The sequence below is a fragment of the Xiphias gladius genome, chromosome 6 (genome assembly GCF_016859285.1).
Source record: "Xiphias gladius isolate SHS-SW01 ecotype Sanya breed wild chromosome 6, ASM1685928v1, whole genome shotgun sequence".
In the NCBI taxonomy this organism is placed as follows: Eukaryota; Metazoa; Chordata; class Actinopteri; order Istiophoriformes; family Xiphiidae; genus Xiphias; species Xiphias gladius.
In genome coordinates this window covers 13,513,960-13,534,291 of record NC_053405.1, presented here as the reverse complement: position 1 = coordinate 13,534,291, position 20,332 = coordinate 13,513,960, and the positions used below count along the sequence as shown (strand labels likewise).

Here is a 20,332-nt window from a genome sequence, read left to right as displayed (position 1 = left end):
AGGCTAGATGGAATTTTGTTCAAAGGTCATTTACATTCAAGAAGTTGTTGAGTTGCATAAAAAAAAAGCTTTTTCTATAATTTTCCTAAAAAACGTTAGTTCAGTAGCGGTTTTATCATTGATAGCTCTGAATGTTGACATTGCAGCCAAATTATTTCTGTGTGGTGGTAACTGTGATCATGTTCTACACTTACGTAGAAAGATACAAACCCAAGGGCTAACTGTGCTGGGGGTAAGTTAGCTTATCAACGGCAGCAAATAACAAATGGGAATGGTAAATATTCTTGATGATGATGATGATCTTGGCAGTCGGTTTCCAAAAACCATTATACTGCATTTACTTATTGGTCCCTCTTCCACGACGTCAAAACCAGAAATAGTGCATGTACATTGTATTTCCTTGCAAAATCAAACCCAGAAAATAAACTTGAAACAAACATTACACAAACAATAAATGATAAGTCTTGGCAGAGGCTTTGTTTTGCATTCTAGTTATAGATATTCCTTTTAATTTTTTAATTTATACAACCTCTGATTTGACATTGAATTGATCCCAGACCTTGTCCACCTACGTCTGGCTGATCCAGATGCACCACATGGAGATGATGACCAGGGCATAGCAGGAGATGAGCAGCAGGTAGATGCGGAAGAGCAGGAAGTCGAGGACATATCCTACATGGCACCACTGGTCCTGCAGCTCGCTCTCCTTCCGAAGCGAGGTGAGGTGGGCACGAAGGTCGCCCAGGTACTGACAGATCTCTTGCAGCTCAGGCAGAGCCGCTGTAGCTGGCAGCGATGGGAGGGATCACAGTTAGTCAGTACGGCAGGTTGAAAATTTGCAAGCTCTGGAATCAGGACCAGCAACCTGTTTCACATACTGTTGGGACATTCAAACTTAGCCTAGTTATGATAAATGTGTTTAATATGTGGAGATTTATGCATCAGTAAATGAAAACACAAACTACTTCTAACATAGAGATTAGTTATAAGTAAACATTTACACCCAGGGACTGTCAGCTGCTACTGGTATGTTAGAAGTTAGTTAGCTTGCTGATATATGATCTGTTTAGAGTGAAGAGTAAAAGAGGTAATGTTACATCTAACCTGATTAAAATGCTGCTTAATAACAATGAAAACTGGGAAAATTTCATAAAAAACAACTCAATTTACACAAAATTACAAAATCTTATACCGATATTCAGATTATTATATTTTAAATAACCAAATAAGGTTGGTTAGGTTAGCAGTATCGGGTTTTTCCCTCTAAGTCTAAACTGTATGAAGTAACTATGAAACCTACATATTTCTCCATCCATGCATAATAATTTTATAAATGTGCAGCAGTATCATATTTTTTGGCCTCCCACAGAGCTTATTTTTGGAATTGATGTAGCTTTTGATGCTACGGTGACAGGCTACAGATGTTAGCTAGCTCAGAGATTCCTTAAGTTTTAATACATCAGTCATCGGAAACTAGTTAGTATTTACTATGAACCTGCAGCTTGAAGGACTTCAAACACAAACTTCGTAATGGATTTACAATTAGCTTGAGTAAGATGGTATAAGGTGGAGGTTGCTTAAAACTGGATTTGTGAAGTCAAATTCTGATTTTATTTTTATATATGTATATAAATATATATGTTTTTACAATGATGTGTATATATTTTATGTATATTTTTTATACGTGGTTTGAATGGTACTTAGCTAAAATAATGAGAAAAAGAGCTAGATTTAGTGTTTATACTTGACTGTGATACACTGTTATAGGCTGTACAAATTGTGCCATTATAATACCGCTATATTTTTTTTGGATGAGACTTAATTCCTTACCTGACATACATAAAATCATGCTTCTTTTATTTTTTTTGTTCTTTTGTTTTAATACGTGACTTATAATATTTCAAATTCAGGCCACTGAGGAGCATTATCAAGCAAAAGTGATGTCAGAGCTATGTTTGTCATTTACTGGGTCTGTTTGAGTACCTGCGTTGTTGGTTGGGTACTGGGCAGGTGCCTGGCTGGCTGGTTGGACGACCCGCGGACCTGAGCTTCCATTTGAGCTCTCAGGTTTATCCTTCTGTGGTACAGAAGGGGGCCGGATGTCCTCCGGCCAGCGGTAGCAGATGAGGTTAGCTATGTGTTTGAGCACAACCACCCTCACCCAGTTTGGAACCTCTTGATATTTCATGGAGCTGTGGTGGAGAACATTGGTAATGATGACCGTCTCCAGTAGACTGATGACCATGAGGGCCAGACACACTGAGAAATAGATACCTAAAATGAAGGACAGAGGGAAGTATTGAAGCATATGGATTAAAGAACTCTTATGTGAAACTTTTATGAGGTTTTAAGGTACCTCATATCTATATAGAGTTGACAGTGTTGCTGGCCAGTTCCATTGACTCAGTAATTTTTTTCCCAAGGTACTCAGATTTACAGCTTGTGACAACGGTACTTTTATTAATTGTGTTAATGGACCTTTGATCATAGATCAAATGCATGTTTGTCAGCTACACTGCTCTGAAACAAATTCTTATTTTCAATCAAAAGTATTGCACCAAAAATGCACCAGTGTGGGATACATGAGATTCTCTCTCTGTTATGGAGCATGAAGGCATTAATTAATGTATTGATGTATTAAAAAAACTATAAAGATAACTACTGCAGGCTGTTTTTCAGCACATTATAGTAAGTATTTTCAGGGTTGCATAGCACATCTGCAAAATTTCACCAGTTTTCAGCGGTCCATAAAATGAAAATTAAATTTCTGTGGTCCCAAAATAGAAGAAAATAATAGATTTAATAATTTTATTGCACTGCTTATTGCTCTGAGTGTTGCCATTACTCATTGGGAGCAGTATGGCTTCAGGACCTGCACAGAGATGACAACTTCTTCAATTGACAGGTATAGAATCTACTGAAGGAAAAACTAAAGCCCATGTGGAGTATCTTGATTGGATGATTTTCCTAAAATTGACGTTGGACGTGTTGATAGATATTAAATTAAAAAGCTTTGAAATATATTACTGTATGCTCTACTGAATAGAAAAAATATGCCAAAAATCCACACTTCTCATTCAATATGCCATTGCTTGGGTCATGAGAATTTTTTACAGTTAGTTAAGGTTGATTTACACTGTGGATTATCATGATGGTAGTGATGGTGGAACCCATAACCCAGGCTATGTAAATCATCCGGCTACGTCACCTCTACATGTCAGCATCTCTGACCTATGATGGGTGTGCCGTTGGCGGTGCTCGGTAGCAGGTCGTTCATGATGAGCAGGAAGACGGTGTAGCCCAGGATGAGGGTCATCTTGAAGGAGGCACGGTCGACGCTGTGGGGGGGCAGGTAGAAGGACAGGATGTCGATGAGCATGAGGAAGGAGCTGGGGATGAGCAGGTTGACCACGTAGAGCACTGGACGCCGCTTGATCACCACCTAGTGAACAAGAAAGGTGAGTTTAAGTGATTCTTTGTGGTTGTGTATTCCAGAAATTTAAAAAGTGAGGTTTTTTTAATATTTGACAGCTGGGAACATAATGTATTGGAACATTCAGCTTCATACACATCCAGCAGGTTCAGCGCAACACGATCATTCATTTGGAGTCTACCTGATGAATATAAGTCCAATACTCACTGTTTTAGCTCTGTTTTTTGGTCTTTACCAACCCCTGAGGGAAATATCTGGCTCTTTAGCTGCTAAATGGTCCACTGTGTTCACTAGCTAGTACTCACTAATTGTGCTTGTCTGCTGTTTGCTCGCTATGGCCAAAAAAGATACCATGAAAGAAGTGAAAGTAAACCAGAACAGTAAAGTTACAGCCAGATGGCCAAACAATGAGCTGAAACGTGTTATGAAGCTCCATAAAGATGAGGGGAGCTGCAGATTCAGGTGATGATTCCCTGTAGGCTCATCATCATGGGTATTGCCTGCCATTGTTTTCACTTCATGATTGGATACATTTTTACTGTAAAAATATTGATTGCAGTTGCTTTTAAAGGAATAATTTGATATTTTGGGAAATACAATCAGTTTGTTAATGAGAGTTAGATGAGAAGATTGATACCACTCTCATGTCTGAAATTTACATATAAGGCTACAGATAAAGATGCACTTTGACTTTTGCACAGATTTAAAAAAAACAATATATAACGTATGACTAGATAGTAAATAAGCATATTTCCCCAAATGTCAAACTATCCTTTTAACATTCGTCATTGTTGTTGCTGCTGTACTGTTTCTGATAGCCAGACGTTTTTATTTGTGGTTTTTATATTTGCAGATACAAGAGTAGTAAACACTGTGTAAACTGATTCCCCTTACCCAGAAGGTGATGATGTCCCACTCGTCGATCCCAAACTGGAGGATGGATGTCTCTCCCAATATGTCCACCAGCTCCCACTCTCCACTGGCTTCCAGGTAACGCTTTGAGTTTCCAGACATCTCCTTAAAGGTCAGGGCTGGACTGACCCTTACATCCCTTACTGTGACAGAAAAAAACACAATGACAGATGGGAAGCTAGCCAGACAGTTCTATAGTGCAATCTAACTGCTAAATTAGCCTGATTTATTACACAGTGACTTATATTTTTTTTCTCTTTTTTTCTTTTGTATCTATTTTTATTCCGTGCAAGACAGGCAGACTGCAGTTGCATTTTCGTGCTAGTCAGGCACTTGAGCCTGCTTTGGGTTCTATTTCTCTACGTGTAGCCAATGACTTGACGAGTTTATGTTTGTGCTAAGACGCCTTTTCTTACTGGTGTGCATGTAGGAGCCGAACGTAAATGTGCAGTTCTGAACATCAAAAGGAAAACTGAAGATCTCCAGGTTGCAGGCTGAGACGAGCCGCAGCATCCTGTCCCAGCGGATGTGACCCGTGTGGTTGACGTAGACGTAAGGACAAGCTTGGGAGACATCATCATCCACACTGGGAGGGTGGGAGGTGGAGGAGTCAGCGTGAAGTAAAAGAAATAAACAGAAACACAATGACGAAAAAACACACTGAGATGGTATTTAAATGAGACCCATGGGGAAACAAAAATATGAGGTAAAATCACTTTCACAATTTATATTATTTCCAAATCAGTCTGAGTCGAAACTTACTAGGATCAACTAATTCCTCTACTTCCCCCTATTTTCTGGTTCTGAAGAAAATGGGGAATGTGCCGCTGATCCTGGACCTCTGTACCCTGAACTGTCGTATTGTGCATTGGACATTTTTGACTGTGAATCAGTGTCGGGAAAATGTCCATTCCTGTCTTGATGGACATCACTGTCGCTCTCTGACAACACGTTCCACCACTTGGAGCACTGATGCAGGACACAGTAGTTCTCGTGTTACTGTCTCCAGATTGTTGGTATGCCAGGTTGTATCCAGACCTAATTTAGATGGGACTGAAGGGCCTTAGGCCAAACCCAGACCTGTCAGCATCTCTGATCAAACAGGAGGTGTGATCTCCTCTCATCCAGATCTGTGTCAACACCTCATGGTTGCAGCTGAAATAAGCCGCCTAGTTCTTATGGGGTTTATTGTTTTTTTGGTGCGAAGCCCGGACCAATGACACTTGCATATGCTTTTTTCAGAATATGCTCTCAATACTTTAATCTCACTGCCATTTAACAAGAAGTGAATTGCTGTCAAGCGCCCATCTGTCTCGGGGCAATAACTACTATGTAACGAGGCCATTTAGTTTGCGCATGCAAGATCCTAAGAGATTTATCAAAGAGAAAAGCAAACTTACAACTCGTACACGATAATGTCTGGAGACCAAAGCTGCCTCACAGGGAGAGAAATCCTGGTGACGCCATCGCACTCATTCGGGTCCCAAACGAGGAACTCATGCTGCCAGTACTGCAGTGAAATAATTGCGCGGTTAAACGTCCAACTTTCGTTACAGGCACATAATAAATTGCACATGATCAGATTACATTACATTATTATGTCTTTCCTTGCTACTTACCAGTCTCAGCCAGAGGAAAGTCGTGAGTATCTGGGTCTTCTCATTCTAAAATTACAGTAAACGACAGGTAAACCTTAAGTGAAGCTGATTGCTACCTCTTAAACCAGGTTAAGATTAAATGCAAAATGCAATGTTCTGTAACAATACACGTGATAATCAGTAATATGAATTGCAGCAATGACTGTTTGCACAAAGAGTATATAGACTGACAATTGTATTTACAGCAAACATCTGTCGATCTGCATTTAAGTTGCCTGACATTTCCTCTGTTTGCTACAGCAGTGGTTCTCTCGGCACTTCTTTATGCTGGATTTTGGTGCTCTTGGTATTTTTCTTAATTGATAAACTCACCACCCCCAGGACAGCATACAGGGTGAAGGAGATGTTGGTTATAGTGGGATTGCTGAGGTTCACTGCTGGCCTGAAGGGTTGTAGGTCAAACACAGCCTGCATGGACTCATAGGTTGGACCGCTGTGGCCGTCTTTACAAGACAGTTTACTGTAACATAGAGACACTGACGAGAGAGGGTGGAGGTCTATAAAAACACTGACTGTTGCTTTAATTACACCTTAATTGCACTTTTAAACTTTCCCTTGATCAGTTATTTGAGCTGCATATAAATATAAAGCTATACCAAACCAAATGTAAACCAAATGCTGTACTTTGCATTTACAGGTTTGCTTACAAAAGGTTCAAATGCAAAAAACTGGAATAACATATTTATTAAAAGTAGTTAATGTAACATGTTGCCATTATTGAAATGCAGTCCCGCATCCTGGTTCTCGAGCGAATGTCTGCTCTCCGTAGGTAGGCGAGCAAGCATCCTGGGCATCGGCCAAAATAGTGACTTGACATACACAAGACTGAATGTGATGCAGCACTTCATTATTGACTTGATAGTTTCCATCGCGACTCTCATTTAGTTAAAGCAATGTGCTAATGTTTCAGAATAATGAAATAGACCTTTTTATATTGTCGAATACTGTCACTGTGCTGAATTGGTCTGGCAGTGGGTTGAGACAATGATAATCCTAAATTTACATCAGTTATAAACAGATGATAGGAGTGGGATGAGTAAGGTTAGACAGGAGATTATGCAGATAAAATCTGCAATATAACAAGCTCCTGAGAACAGACACTATTTTTTGTGCTGGGAGCCGGTCTTTTGTTGACGTTAGCTGACTCCATCTCTATGCTAGAAAGTTTAGAAATCTCGTAGAAATCTTGAGTGCCTTGCCTCAAAGAGGCACTGAGGCTCTGGAGCGAGGATAACTGTCAAATCATCTGGATTTTACCAGAAAATTCGTCCTGAGTCCTTTCCATAGAAACCACTCCATAGGCTGTTATAGGCAACCGAGAAAGTCAGGGAAGGACTTGTTAAGTTATGTACACTCTGTTCATACATTGGCAATAAAAAAAAAACAAAAATAATGAATACATGTAAGTTACTCCATGTTACAAAACAGAATATTATTGCTGACTTCAATATCAGAAAAAAAATTGCCAGAATTATTTGGGCACAGAACAGAAAATGAGCTTTGAACAATCATTGCGTAATTAAACTTTAAGCCAAATAGCCACATGCATGAGTAATGTTGTGATATTTATATTATTATAAGGTATAAGGATGATTTGCTACCTGAATTAGATGAAAGATAAATAGTGAAATATGGCGGAAAGAGAAATGTTTCAGGGTTTTTTCCTTTTTATACATTGTCATATGCTATGATACCAGTCAATTCAAATTTGCCTGCACAACAACGGAAAAGTGACATCAATATCATTGTACTGTAAGGACCACTTAAACCTGAAACAGACAGGATAGACTACTACAATAATTGTTTCCAAAATAATAACAGTACTTCTTATTATTCACATGAAGGGATCATTTTTTTCAGTTGCAGAGCTAAACATGTAACAATAAAGTAGTGAATAAAAGTAGGTTATCATTACCTGACATTAAAAGTAAACCTGAAATGACGCTGATTCTCTGCTGAGATGGATTCATGCTGGATGTTTCTGATGGACTGAATATCTTTCACAAACACTGATCTAATCATGTATAAAGCAAAGAAAGCCCCTGCTGGCAGTGTACATACATGCATACTTGTTTTTATAACTTAATGGGATATTGTAATGACTAACATTAATTCTCTGGAGACGTTCTTACCTAAAAACAACCCATAACCTACCCCTAACTGAACCCAAACCCTGACCTAAAAAAAAAATCCCGACACAAAAACAAAAAAACGAACCAGCTTTTTATACCCAAACTCGTCCCCATAATGTAAGTGTGTAAACAGTTTTGTCCCTGCAACGTGAGTAAACGAGTGCTTAAACAAAGACATTTGGACACAATCACATGCAGACTACACTCCTACAAACAAACACACAACTGGACTAATTACAAGTAGGTGTACGTCCATTTAATTGCCGCATTAACTGTTAAGATTGTGGATATACTGTATTTTCTTTCAATACAACTCTCAAGTAAAAAAGATTTTTATACTTTTGGGGGTCAAATATTTTGACTTAAGAGTTATGTGGATCCCAGGAAGACTAGCAGCCACTTTCTGGAAACTAATGGGGATCCAAATAAAGAATAAAGAATTATAATCTAAACAAGTGCATCCTTTTGAGGACACTCAAACCTCATGAATAACTATAAATGAATAGAGATGCAAAACACACAACACTGTGGTATATGCAGTGGATCATAAACACACAGAGGATAACATGGAACTTGTTGTCCCACACCTTTGGTAACCACTCACCCATTTTATTTTTCAACACCCTCACCTCTGGGAGTTAAGGTCTGTTCCATTCTCCGGTGCCGTGTGTGCTGTGCTGCTGAGCCATGTGCTTAATTTATGGTTTTATGTTGTTTTGGAAATCTGTGATTCAGTGTTACTACCCAGCTGTCTAGGGGAAACGGAAACGACATAAAACCAGATGGATTTCGGTAAAATTAAGTTATTATTGCAGGATTGTTTCATAACTTAAGTTTACAAATAACAGCAAAGGAGAAAAAGGGTAAAAGAACTACAAAGGAAAAAGGGCCAGTGGGTGTTAATAAATAAATAAAACCAAAAGAGGACTCCTTACTCAGTTTTTAAGAGATCTTACCCATCATTTCATTGTTTGTACTAAGTACAACTTAATTATAATGAAACTGTGAGGAGGGGCTGTGGTTCTGAGGTCACATTTTATTATGTCGTTGGTATTTTCTGGGCAGACTTAACAACATGTTGATGTGGTCCAATGGTATTAAAGCAGTTTTGGATAGCAAAGGGGAAAGTGTAGATTTCTAACTGACAGGAGCTGACCACTCTGATTGGCTTATCATCAAAAACATGACCTGTGTTGTATAAGTAGACAGGGAGTTTTTGGATATTTATTCTCATCCATGCTGAAAAAGAATAGAATAAAAAACACTTTAATTGCAAAAGTATGCTTTTAAAGGATAGGGTTCTTGTTCCTCTCAGCTGACTCTTTTCCTTAGTTTCTGTAATTAATAATTGATTAAACAAAAGAAGCATAAAAGATAAAACACTACTTCGTGTGATTCCCTTTGTTTTCTTATGAAAATTAAACAAGTTCATAGATTACCGAACATCTTTTTAACTCACAACTTGGCGATGTGGACATTGGGGATCCAAAGCTTTTAGTTCCACATTCCTTCTCATCCCAGCTCAGTTCCTCTATATCCCACTCCTGCATTAAACAGAACAATATCAATGTGATGTACAGCTTAGAAAATGGAAACCATTTTAACAGTCACTACATAGTATAAAAGATAAGTCTGGTGATATTCTGTATTTTCAACAAACAAACAAACAACAAATAACTGTCAATAAATCCCATGAAAAGTCTACAGCCAACAATATGTGGATCCTACTCAAAAGTATGGCTTGATGACAGGTGAGTCCATGGACAAATCCAGCTTAATTTATTAGCAAGAGTCGTCACAGTGCTGCTAACCCTTCTCCCTCTTAGGTTTCTTAATGGATTGCATCTGGTTCAGCAGACAACTTCCCTTATCCTACAGTTTTGGTAAATGCTTTTATTTTTTGTCTTTTTTTATCTTTTTTATCTTATCATTTTTTTCTCCTGGCAGTGTTTCATCCTCTCAGACTCTCAGATCATATTGGATAACGCGGAGAAGTGTTACTGCACAAGGGAATGTTCAGCGCACATTCAGCAGACCATCTGGTTCCAGGAATAGACCCTGACGCTCTCAGCCTCCACACATGTCTGCTTGGTCTCAGGTGTATAGCAAGCGGCAGAACTTGCAGCTTCTGGTCGCAGTGCAAAACATTCACCACAGTGTCAACAAGAGGTACAAGCCCTGCTCTTACCCTAAGGTGGCACCCAACATTTCAGGACTGCAGGGGAACTTCAAATACGACATAGGGAGCTGGCCCTCCAAAGTTTTTTCCCAGCCATGTCTGGACAGCTGGGAAAAGTGTGCGTCAGATCCCTGGGTTCTTTCTACTGTGGGAAATGGTTACAGAATCCAGCTTTGGGTTTATCCCCTTTCCTTTTCCAGGCTCTGTATGACCCGGCCCAGGCAGAGATTTTGGCGGTCCTGCAGAAGGAGGCGATTATGAGAGTAAACCCCAGCGAATAGCTTGCTGGAATTTACACCACATATTTTCTCATTCTTAAAAAAGAGGGTGGCCTGTGTCCCATCTTACACTTAGGGCAAATAAACACTTTTAGGTGACCAGACAGATCTTGGAGTCCATAGATAAAGGGGTGTGGGTTCAAAGACGCATACTTTCATGTACCAGTCTGCCCAGACCACAGACCATTTCTGCAGTTCGCTTTCCAGGGGCCGGCCTATCAGTTTAAGATCCTCCAATTTGGTCTCTCTCTCTCACACCATGAGTGTTCACGAAGGTGGTGGCAGCTGCTCTATCTCAGCTTCACAGGTCTGGCTTAAAGATCCTGCCTTATCTAGACGACTGTCTGATCTGCACCCCAACTTGCAGGCAGGATGAGCAGGACACAGAGGGTTGTCGCTTACATAGAAGCCTGCAGATTCAAGGTAAATATGAAGCAGACCAATTTCAAATCAAGACAGTACACAGTGTTTGTGCAGCCTGGTATCACCAAATGACATGAATTACACGTCAATTTGTGAAGTAATTTTGCTTGTTATCACAATGCTTTTTTTGCTTTTTGCGTGTCATTTCATGCCATTTAGTTTGTACTAATTTCTACTGTGCAGAGACGACATGTCCTTTTATTCACAAATCTCATAACCCTAACCCCTGTTAAATGACACACAAAAAGCTTAAAAATGACACGCAAAATGTCCTCGAAATTGGCATGCTATTTATATACCATCCCATGATATCACGTTGTGTTTGTGGGTCTATGCCTGAAATCCCTTAAAACATCCGTTTCGCTCACCCCTCAGACATTTATGAAATGTTTCACCTTGTTAGAACAATTTTGTCTAGGCAGGCAGCTGGTGCCAGTTTCAGAGGCTGTTGGGTATGATTTCAGCACTAGTGGCCATGGTCCCCGTGGCTCTTATTGGGGCTTGGCCACAGCAGAGGTAGTAGAAACGCCTTCAGTCTCCATCCGAAGCAAGACAGGTGTTTTAAGGTCCAGGGGACAAGTCATGTCATGTGATCCCTAAAGTCTTCTCTTCTCTTCTCTTCTCTTCTCTTCTCTTCTCTTCTCTCTCTGTCCTCCTTTAGATGCTTTCCCTCTTCCCACTCAATTGTGACAGACAGCCACAGACAATAGAGAAGTTGAAAAGTATTGAGAGACGGACGAATGCATTGTTGAATCAATTAAAATATTGACAGACTTATCCATTAGCAAAGAAAAAATATGACATGAGGATCTTCATTCCAAATGAACATCTGGCAGTTTTGTGAAAAATAAAAGGGATGAGATGTTGAAAAACATAAAAGACATATTCACAAGAAGATACTCTAATGTTCAACATCGTCTAGATCACTGTATTTAACCAGCAATTGTTTTTTAGTTTAGACTGGCTAAATTTCTTGCATGCGGTGCAAAGACAGTTTCTCTGTTTGATTTAGCTTCTTATTCTAGATTCTGTGGATGACCACATATTTATGATTATTAATGATGAATAAAATTTTGTTTACATTATGCTAGGGTTAAAAAGTTGCGCATGTAAGTGTAAGAAAGAATAGATGCCTGTCTAGTTCAAGGCCTCACCACTCCTAAAATTCTCACCACAGGAATATCAATGGATACGTTAAGTGTATCTGAAAACCTTTTTACAGGTCGCAGCAGTTTTTTAGGAAATAATTCCTTCTCGAGAGCATTTAACAAGAAGAAATATAAATTCATGATATAGCTCGAATTAATTTATGGTTTTTAAAATTTTTATTTGCTGAAAGGCTTCGCAGATCTTTCTTTTTTATGCTTATTGGTGAATATCAGCATATTAGCATTGTCACTGTTAGCATGTAAGCACACTGGCATCAACATTTCATTACATCAAAGCACCACTGTACCTGCACCCCAACAAGTCCTCCAACCTAAACAACCATCTAGGCCGTTTGTCCCTACCATCTGCTGCTACCCATAGGAATGTTTCCTGAATTAGCACCACTATGGCGGCAGGAGATATGCCACCGATAAGCTGTTAAAAATCACGGTTACAAAATAGAAAACGAACTCATTTATATTGTGACAGTGCTAGGGTAAAGGGTTGATAAGCTTTATGCACAACAACAATTTGATTAGGTTTAGGGAAAGATTATGTGTCTGGGTTAAAATAAGTACTTCAATAAGGTCAGGGAACGTTTGTCTTCATGGTTAAAATAATAAACACATGGTTAGGGTTATGGAACGATTGTGGTTGAAAGAAACAATGTTGACTCTCGGTTGGAAAAGAGAAAATTAACAGCGTCTCCTGTGTCAAGAGAAGTATTTTGTCCACCCTGACTTCCTCACTTTCTGACTCCCTCACAACGCTGACTCTGTGGCTCTATAACGATGTCACTTGACTTCCTCATAAGCATGCCCCAAGGCGACATAAGCATGTCGCCTTGGGGCATTTGCTGAAAAGACTGGAGCTTTACATGACTGCTAGATGTCGATTAAACATAATTATGGGTCGTAATAAGTTGTTTGAACAAATGACCTATGGGGTTGTTTTTTATGGGAGTACAGTCTCCTACATACTGCATCACAGAACTGCTAGCTAACTGCACACTCTCTTGACCTATGTTGTACGTCTCTCAGCTTTTATTTGCTACAGTGACTTACCGGTAACATAATTAAGTTTGTGGGAACAAAACAAAAACAAAAAATGAAAAAGATCCCATGTTTTCAGTTTTTTTGGTAAGTTTTTGGTCTAAGATTTTACTTAAATTTGTATAATTCCAAATTTTTTACAACCTTTTTTTTTTAACAAACCGCACGAGTACATAAACATCCCATGTCCGTATTCATGAATATACCACATAACTCCTGTAAAACTCCTGTAAATATCCAGTCATGCAGTATGTCTCAAATTCAAAGTAACTATCATAAAACTTTACTATAGTATATTATTTGTATCTTATACAGTTGCTTTTCATGTCTGTATAGAAAGTAAGAAAAGACACAAATATTTCACTGCATTAAAGCTTATTTGGTTTTCAGTTTAGTACAAATAATCTTGAAAGTGAAAATTTCACAAAGCATTACCATGTGCATAGGTTTCAACCAGCTGGCTATTTTCCACCTTTCATAAGATCACCTTCTTTTTTATTTTGCTAATTTACTAGATTGTCAAAATTCTTTATCCTTACCGTTAAGCAATGAAAAACAGATGAAGATAAGCCCAACTGTTTCCATGTGAAGTACTTGCATGCACGTGTAGTTTGTCAAAACATCAGTGTTGCACAATTTAAGTAAAACTAATCAAACAAGGATGTCTGCTGTTTTCTTTACAACATTAAGATGTTAATTATATTGTTGTTTTATATAAGTCTGTTTATTTTGGCAGTTTCCCTGTCCTGAACAAATATTGTAAGCACGCACCTCAGTGTGCAATGAGTCCTAGTCAGCACTCACATTTGTATCAAACACAATACAAGGATCAAGACAAAGCCATAGAAATGGTTTCAGAAAAACTTAAATGTATGAAGCTCGAAACATAGAGGTGATGCATGAAATATCTCAGCGTGTATTTTGATACAGTCTAATTAGCACTTTTTAAACTGTTCAGTGCAAAATGTTACTCTAATCTGTTACTCTAATATTCACTCACATATCTGAATGTAATCATATATAAATATAAAAAGACAAGAGATGATTTTCATAAAGTTGAGGGCTGTTTTTGTCTTCTGTTGTTTCATACTGTTTCATATTACAGAGAAGTAAAGTCCTGCACTTAATTTGCTTATAGACTTAAGAAAGCAAACAGAAGGACTTCGTGACTTGTGCTGGTTACTACAAACCTTCAGGGAAGAGAGTGTGATGTAAATATTTATTGCTTAGATAATGTAAGAGAAAAGTTAACAGGACTTTCCAGTCATACAAAAATACAAGCAGCCATTTGGTTTCAGGGCCTAAGTGACCTAAAACATAACTGTAAACAGGATCATTTTAATGGAAAATAAGTAGTGAACTTGGGTGTGATGTAAAATGTTACTTACAAATAAAATTTCCTCTGTACTTAGAAATAACTGACAGGAAAAATGGGAATGCAATTTAAATAAACATTTTGGAAATCCATCAGAATATAAAAAAAACAAAACAACAAACTCAATAGCAGAATTGTGAGACCAGCTGGTGCATCTCAGTGGATGTAACCCGTGTGCAGAGGCATTTCTAGGTGGAAAAAAAATGGTGGGGCAACAGTGACATAATGTGCTGTTTCAAATTTTTCACACACTTTAATACAGGTTATGATCCAACTGAGCATTTTAAAACACAGGGTCTATAAAAAGCATTTCAGAATCACTCTTAGGAATCGTATCAAAACTTAAGCTGGGGTTCAACTTTTGACCTCCGAGTGTTGACAATCAAAATATTGGTTAAAGGATACATTCACAATTTTCTTTTTAAAATCTACTGTAAAATAACAGAAAAGTACCCATATGTACAATAAAACAGAATTTTCTTGCTGTAATAATTCCTTCTGTTCATACTGGTTGTTAAAAGATCATCTTTTAATGTGCTTCCCATGTAAATGATGGGTGACAGAATCAACAGTCCTCATTCCCTACAAAAATGTATTCCAGTTCTCTCACATTTATCTGAAGCTAATATGAGGCTTCAGCAGAAGCAGTGACAATCTCAAAGTTAGCTCGTTTTTAACATCAAATCTCTCTAAACCTTGATGACCCGTGATATTGTGGCCAAATGGACTGAATGTGGCTAATTCATCATGAGAGGAGAGAAAGCTTTGTCCGACATCGTTGTAAGTAAGAAATATTAACATTTAAAAACATGTCTTATACAGAAAAAACAAAACAAAACAAACAAAAACAGCCATACTGACTAAATAGCTGAAATGCAGAACTGAATTGAACTGGGTGTAAGACAAATGTGATGCAGCTTTCTGAATTACATTTAGTTTTTCCTGCATCAAATTAGTCAGATTTTGACTCTTCTACAAGACCTACGGAGAAAACCAAGAGATACTACAACACGTTATCAATAATTTGTAAGCTGCCATCCAGTCAAACTTTTGCTGATGATCAGTATAATTGTGATTTAATTCTCCTGCCATGTCAACCTACGTACGAGTTATTCCAGATCCAGATAGATACAATGGTGATAGAGCTAACCGAGATGAATATAATGTACAAGCCGAACAGCCGACGGTCGACGACTATCCTGATCATTTGCCATTCCTGTGAACTTTTGGTCCCCTGGATGTGGTTGTCCATCTGGAGGCTGATGGCCATGAGATCTCTGCTTAGTTTACGCAATTCATCAAGGGCCGGCTCCAGAAGGGGCTTCTCTGGAGGTGTATCACCACAGATGCTCTGAAGATCTCTTGAAGAGACGATGCTGGTATTTATTGCTGGGTCTGTCAAAAATCAAGAGTAGAGTGGAGGATCAATGGTCGAAATAGACCTTGGAGTCTCACCTATTTTGTCACCTTAAGGGAGGGACCAGGAGATATGGCTGTACTGAACATCCAAATCCAAGCAGAAAGAAACTAGCCTAATTTGACCAGAGAAAGTTGTTTTTACTGTACTCACGATATTAATTTTGTTGGAAAAATCACCTTATCAAGATCATATGCCAACAAAACTCTGTTATTATGTGTACAGTGCAAAGGAAAAAAAATATTTCAGGTGTAGTTACTATTAAATTAATTTTCTTTAAATGAACATTTGGTTCTATCAAATGTTTTTTCCATAAAGTTTCACTTCATGCTTTAAAGGACTTCATCACCTGAGTCCAGCCTATGTAAATTGGTATTATACATACTGTACATGATGTTAGTGGTACAGTTCTAAATAATAAATTCCAAGCATGCAATTAATCGAATGTGGAGGATAAAAGTTTTCATAAATGAATAATGAATACACATTTAGATGGGTTTAAATGGAGCAGATGTTCAACAATAACCTATAAGCACAACACAGCTGACTGTTGCTAACCACGCTCCCCCTGTTGCTGCACCTGTCAAGATTTTCGCTCTAGCACAGCACATAATTCAGCTCACAATGATAATGGTGGCAGACTGACATCAGAATTCACGGTTACTATTGAAACAATGGATCTTCAATTTCAGACAGAAGTAAACAAAAGCAGGCTTCTCAATTCTAAACAGCGAACGTGGATTTTGTCGGTTGAAATAGTGAGTGTTGCTACCAGATTTTTCAGATGTAGCTAGCTGGCGTAAACTACTGCTAATGTTAAAACCCCTTGAATTTGTTGAAAAAGCTCTCTCCAGCTGTCTTTTTTAATGCTTACAGGTGATTCGTTTTAAAACAAGAACCCTATGATACGGCCTTGAATATGCACGTAGTGGCTATATACTACATATACTATGCTAAAAGACTGTCCCAGGTAAAAACTACTACTATAGGAAGTAAGCTAGTTAGCTGGGCATGCTAAGGTTTGGAGCATCCATTGGAGTTGATAAACTCCCAGTTTATTGCCTGCCTTACACTTTTGCTGTTGTGTTTTGGGGTTCGGAAAAGCTACAGAGAAAGACACCACCCTCCAAATGCTATAAAGCTCTGGGTATCAGTCTTCCTACAATCTCATGTACACTGGTTCAACATGTTGAAAAAACAGAAGTGTGACAGGCCTGCGATGTCCAGTTACAGTTCCTAAACAATGACTTTTAGCAACAGCTGTCAAGGGCAGGGGTTCAGTGATCAGCCAAAGAAACTCAACTGTCTCAGAACTTTGGCTCTAATTTCCATATGCTTCAGGCATGTCTAGACAGAAAACACTTAGGCTGCATTTTTCAGACGTCCGTTTCACTTGCATCCGACGGAACAGATGCACTCCTACTTTAGTCAATCCAGCTGATTACACAGGCCCTGTCATGGCTCGTGTGTCACTCAAACAACGCGGACATGAACATGACTTGAAGCGCATTTTTATGCTCCCAGTCTATTTTCTTCTGTTTTATGAGATACGAATGCATCTTATGCTTCCTGTCCATTTTCATTTACCTACAACTCAGTGCTGTGGCAGAACACATGCTGTGATTGAAAATAGACTTGGAGCATAAAGATACGCTTCATGTTGCATTTACAGGCGTGTGGCGTGAATTAAATCTTATGTGGCCTGTGTAGACAGTTGGATTAATTAAAATAGGAGTGTACATGTTCCAACAGATGTGTGTGAGACAATAAATGACTGAAAAACACAGCTGAAGCGCTTTCTGTGTGATATGCCATTGGTCCGAAATGACAGTTTTTTCCTGGAAATGTATTAGAAAACTATGAGAAAATTGTGAGTCAAAATCCTCTTACCACCTTTTTTCAGAGCTTTCAAGTGTACCTTAATACAAACTGAGAGAAGTCCTTTCGCTAATGAAGAGCACAAAATGCAGTTAAAAGCTATGGAAAAGATAGAAAGAGAAGTTAAGATTATTTTGTTAAATTGCTATTTCCAAGGTTAAGAATGAAGAATGAACCGTCTTGCTCAATTTTGTATTATAGAACATTGTTCAAATTATTTTTATACAAAATTCTTACTATAAGATACAGCACTACTAGTAGTGACAAAACTATTAATACATATTATAAGATTATACCTGTAGCAGGTGGTTGAAGGAAGAATGTGATGCGGTTGTTCTTCTTTGGAGGGAGAAAAACGACAACAGCCAGATACTGCAACACGAGGACGCTGAGCCATTGAGGCACCGCACTGTACTGGCTGGAGCTGAAGTGGATATTAGTGATGAACACTGTCTCCAACAGGCTGGCCACCATCAGAGTCAGACTGACTGAGAATAAAACATCTGCAATGAACAAAAAAAAGAGGGTTAAGACATTAAAAGACATTTTTCATTCAGACTTTATTAGTTTTAAATCTACTTAAATTGTAGGTGTCACCATACAGTGATTGGGTGTCACTTACTCATGAGAGGTGTTGTCTCCCCAGTGACAGGCAGCAGATCATTCATGATGAGCAGAAAGACGGTGTAGCCTAAGGTGAGGGTCATCTTGAAGGAGGACCGGCCCACACTTTGTGGAGGCAGCAGGAAGCTGAAGAGGTCCAGTGTAATGAGGAAGCAGCTGGGGATCAGGAGGTTCACCACATAGAGGATTGACCTATGTCTCAAAATGATTTTAGGATGAGACATTATTACAAAGCTTGAAGATTTTAGCCAGACTTAATGATATTACCAGTAATCAATTAGACCTTTGCCAGGAATATTAATCTCCTACAGCAACGACCATAAAACTTTCTCTGTTGTAGTTTGTGATACTTAGTAGGTGGTCCTTCAGACCTTTGGTGTTCCCCAAGGGTCCATCGTTGGTCCCCTTTCATTCTCTGTTTACATGCTTCCACTATGACAAATTATCCACAAAAACATCTACTACGCCAACTTCTTAAAACTTAATTTTATATACTTAAAAGAAAAAGCCCAGGTTGAAGGTTATACAAGTAAACAGACCACTGAACATCCTTTTAACTCACAACTCACCGATGTGGAAACTGGGGACCCAGAGCTTTTCCCAAGGAGACTGTCTTAGTTCCACATTCCTTCTCATCCCAGCTCAGTCCCTCTATATGCCACTCCTACATTAACCAGAACAATACCAATGTGATTTACACCATTTTAAGCGAGTCACTACATACTTTAAAGGACAAGTCTTGTAAAATTCTGTATTTTCCTTTTGTCAACAAATTCCATGAAAAGACCACAGCCAAGTGTTTTCTGGCTTGTGCAACAGAGGCTAGACCATATGAGACGTCATGCCGTCCACCTCCTTTGTAACACATTGCCACTCACTTTGTCGCACTGGGTGACATGGTCCTTCATTACAAAGGGCACAAAAAATCTGCAGCTGAAAGTATTCATAAAGAAATGTGCTATTTTTTCCTGTTTGAATAACATTTGCTTTAAATGCCCTGCTGTTTGTGGAAATTACTCACCCTTAAAAACATCAAACAAACAAACAAAACCCCAACAATGTATTTGTGACCCATTTTTAAAAATGTATCTCTTAAGTGACTCGGGGCTGAGAGCCACAGACAGCAGGGAAGTTGGAAAGTATTGCGAGAAAAACTAATACCCTTTGGATGGCAAACTACAGCTTTATTCTTAAGAAGAGAAAAATATGAGGATTTTCATTATAAAATATTAATTTTGTGAAAAATAAAATGTTACTTGATGTTAAAAAACCTAAAATACAACAACACAATAAGGAATTCTGACATTTAAGGTCATGGTATTTGACCAGCAATTTTTTTAGTTTAGACTGGTTAACTTTCTGGCATGTGGTATAAAGAGAATGTCTAAGTTTGGTTTAGAATCATACTGTGTGACTGTTTCTGAATTAATTCATGTTTTGTCAAAACTCTGAAAACTTACCAGGACTTGCCATATGAATGTTTTCAAGGATTGGGCTTTTTCATTCTATGGATGAGACATATTTATGATTATTAATGATGAATGAAATCCAGTTACAGTATACTTATTTGAAAAATTGATGCATGTGTATATGTAGGCTTGAATAGATGTTTGTCTAGCTCAAGGACTCACCACTCCTATAATTCCCGCCACAGTAATATCAATGGATACGTTAAGTGTATCTGAAAACCCTTTTTAAAGCGATTTAAAAAAAACAGAAATTTAAGCTGGTGCAGGTTAATGCTGCAACCACACGTATTGTTCAAAAAGAGAAGAAATATATGATATCCTAAATTAAATTAATTACTTTTTTTTTTTTTCCT

General features: G+C 38.4%; 2 protein-coding genes across 2 annotated transcripts; both read right to left on the bottom strand.

Moving 5' to 3' along the window:
- Positions 1-568: 568 nt before the first annotated feature.
- LOC120790731 (5-hydroxytryptamine receptor 3A-like) lies at positions 569-6,447 on the bottom strand. The gene is made up of 8 exons (XM_040128552.1): positions 6,316-6,447; positions 5,965-6,009; positions 5,746-5,855; positions 4,762-4,931; positions 4,328-4,488; positions 3,232-3,442; positions 1,984-2,274; positions 569-786 (listed from the first exon to the last, which is right to left on the bottom strand). Exons 1-8 carry the CDS (start codon positions 6,415-6,417, stop codon positions 569-571), a joined length of 1,308 nt encoding a protein of 435 aa, XP_039984486.1. The 5' UTR covers positions 6,418-6,447.
- A 9,237-nt stretch (positions 6,448-15,684) lies between these two features.
- LOC120790730 (5-hydroxytryptamine receptor 3A-like) lies at positions 15,685-18,734 on the bottom strand. The gene is made up of 3 exons (XM_040128551.1): positions 18,509-18,734; positions 18,183-18,389; positions 15,685-15,986 (listed from the first exon to the last, which is right to left on the bottom strand). The coding sequence occupies exons 1-3, from the start codon at positions 18,732-18,734 to the stop codon at positions 15,685-15,687; spliced, it is 735 nt and encodes a 244-aa protein (XP_039984485.1).
- Between the last annotated feature and the right edge of the window lie 1,598 nt (positions 18,735-20,332).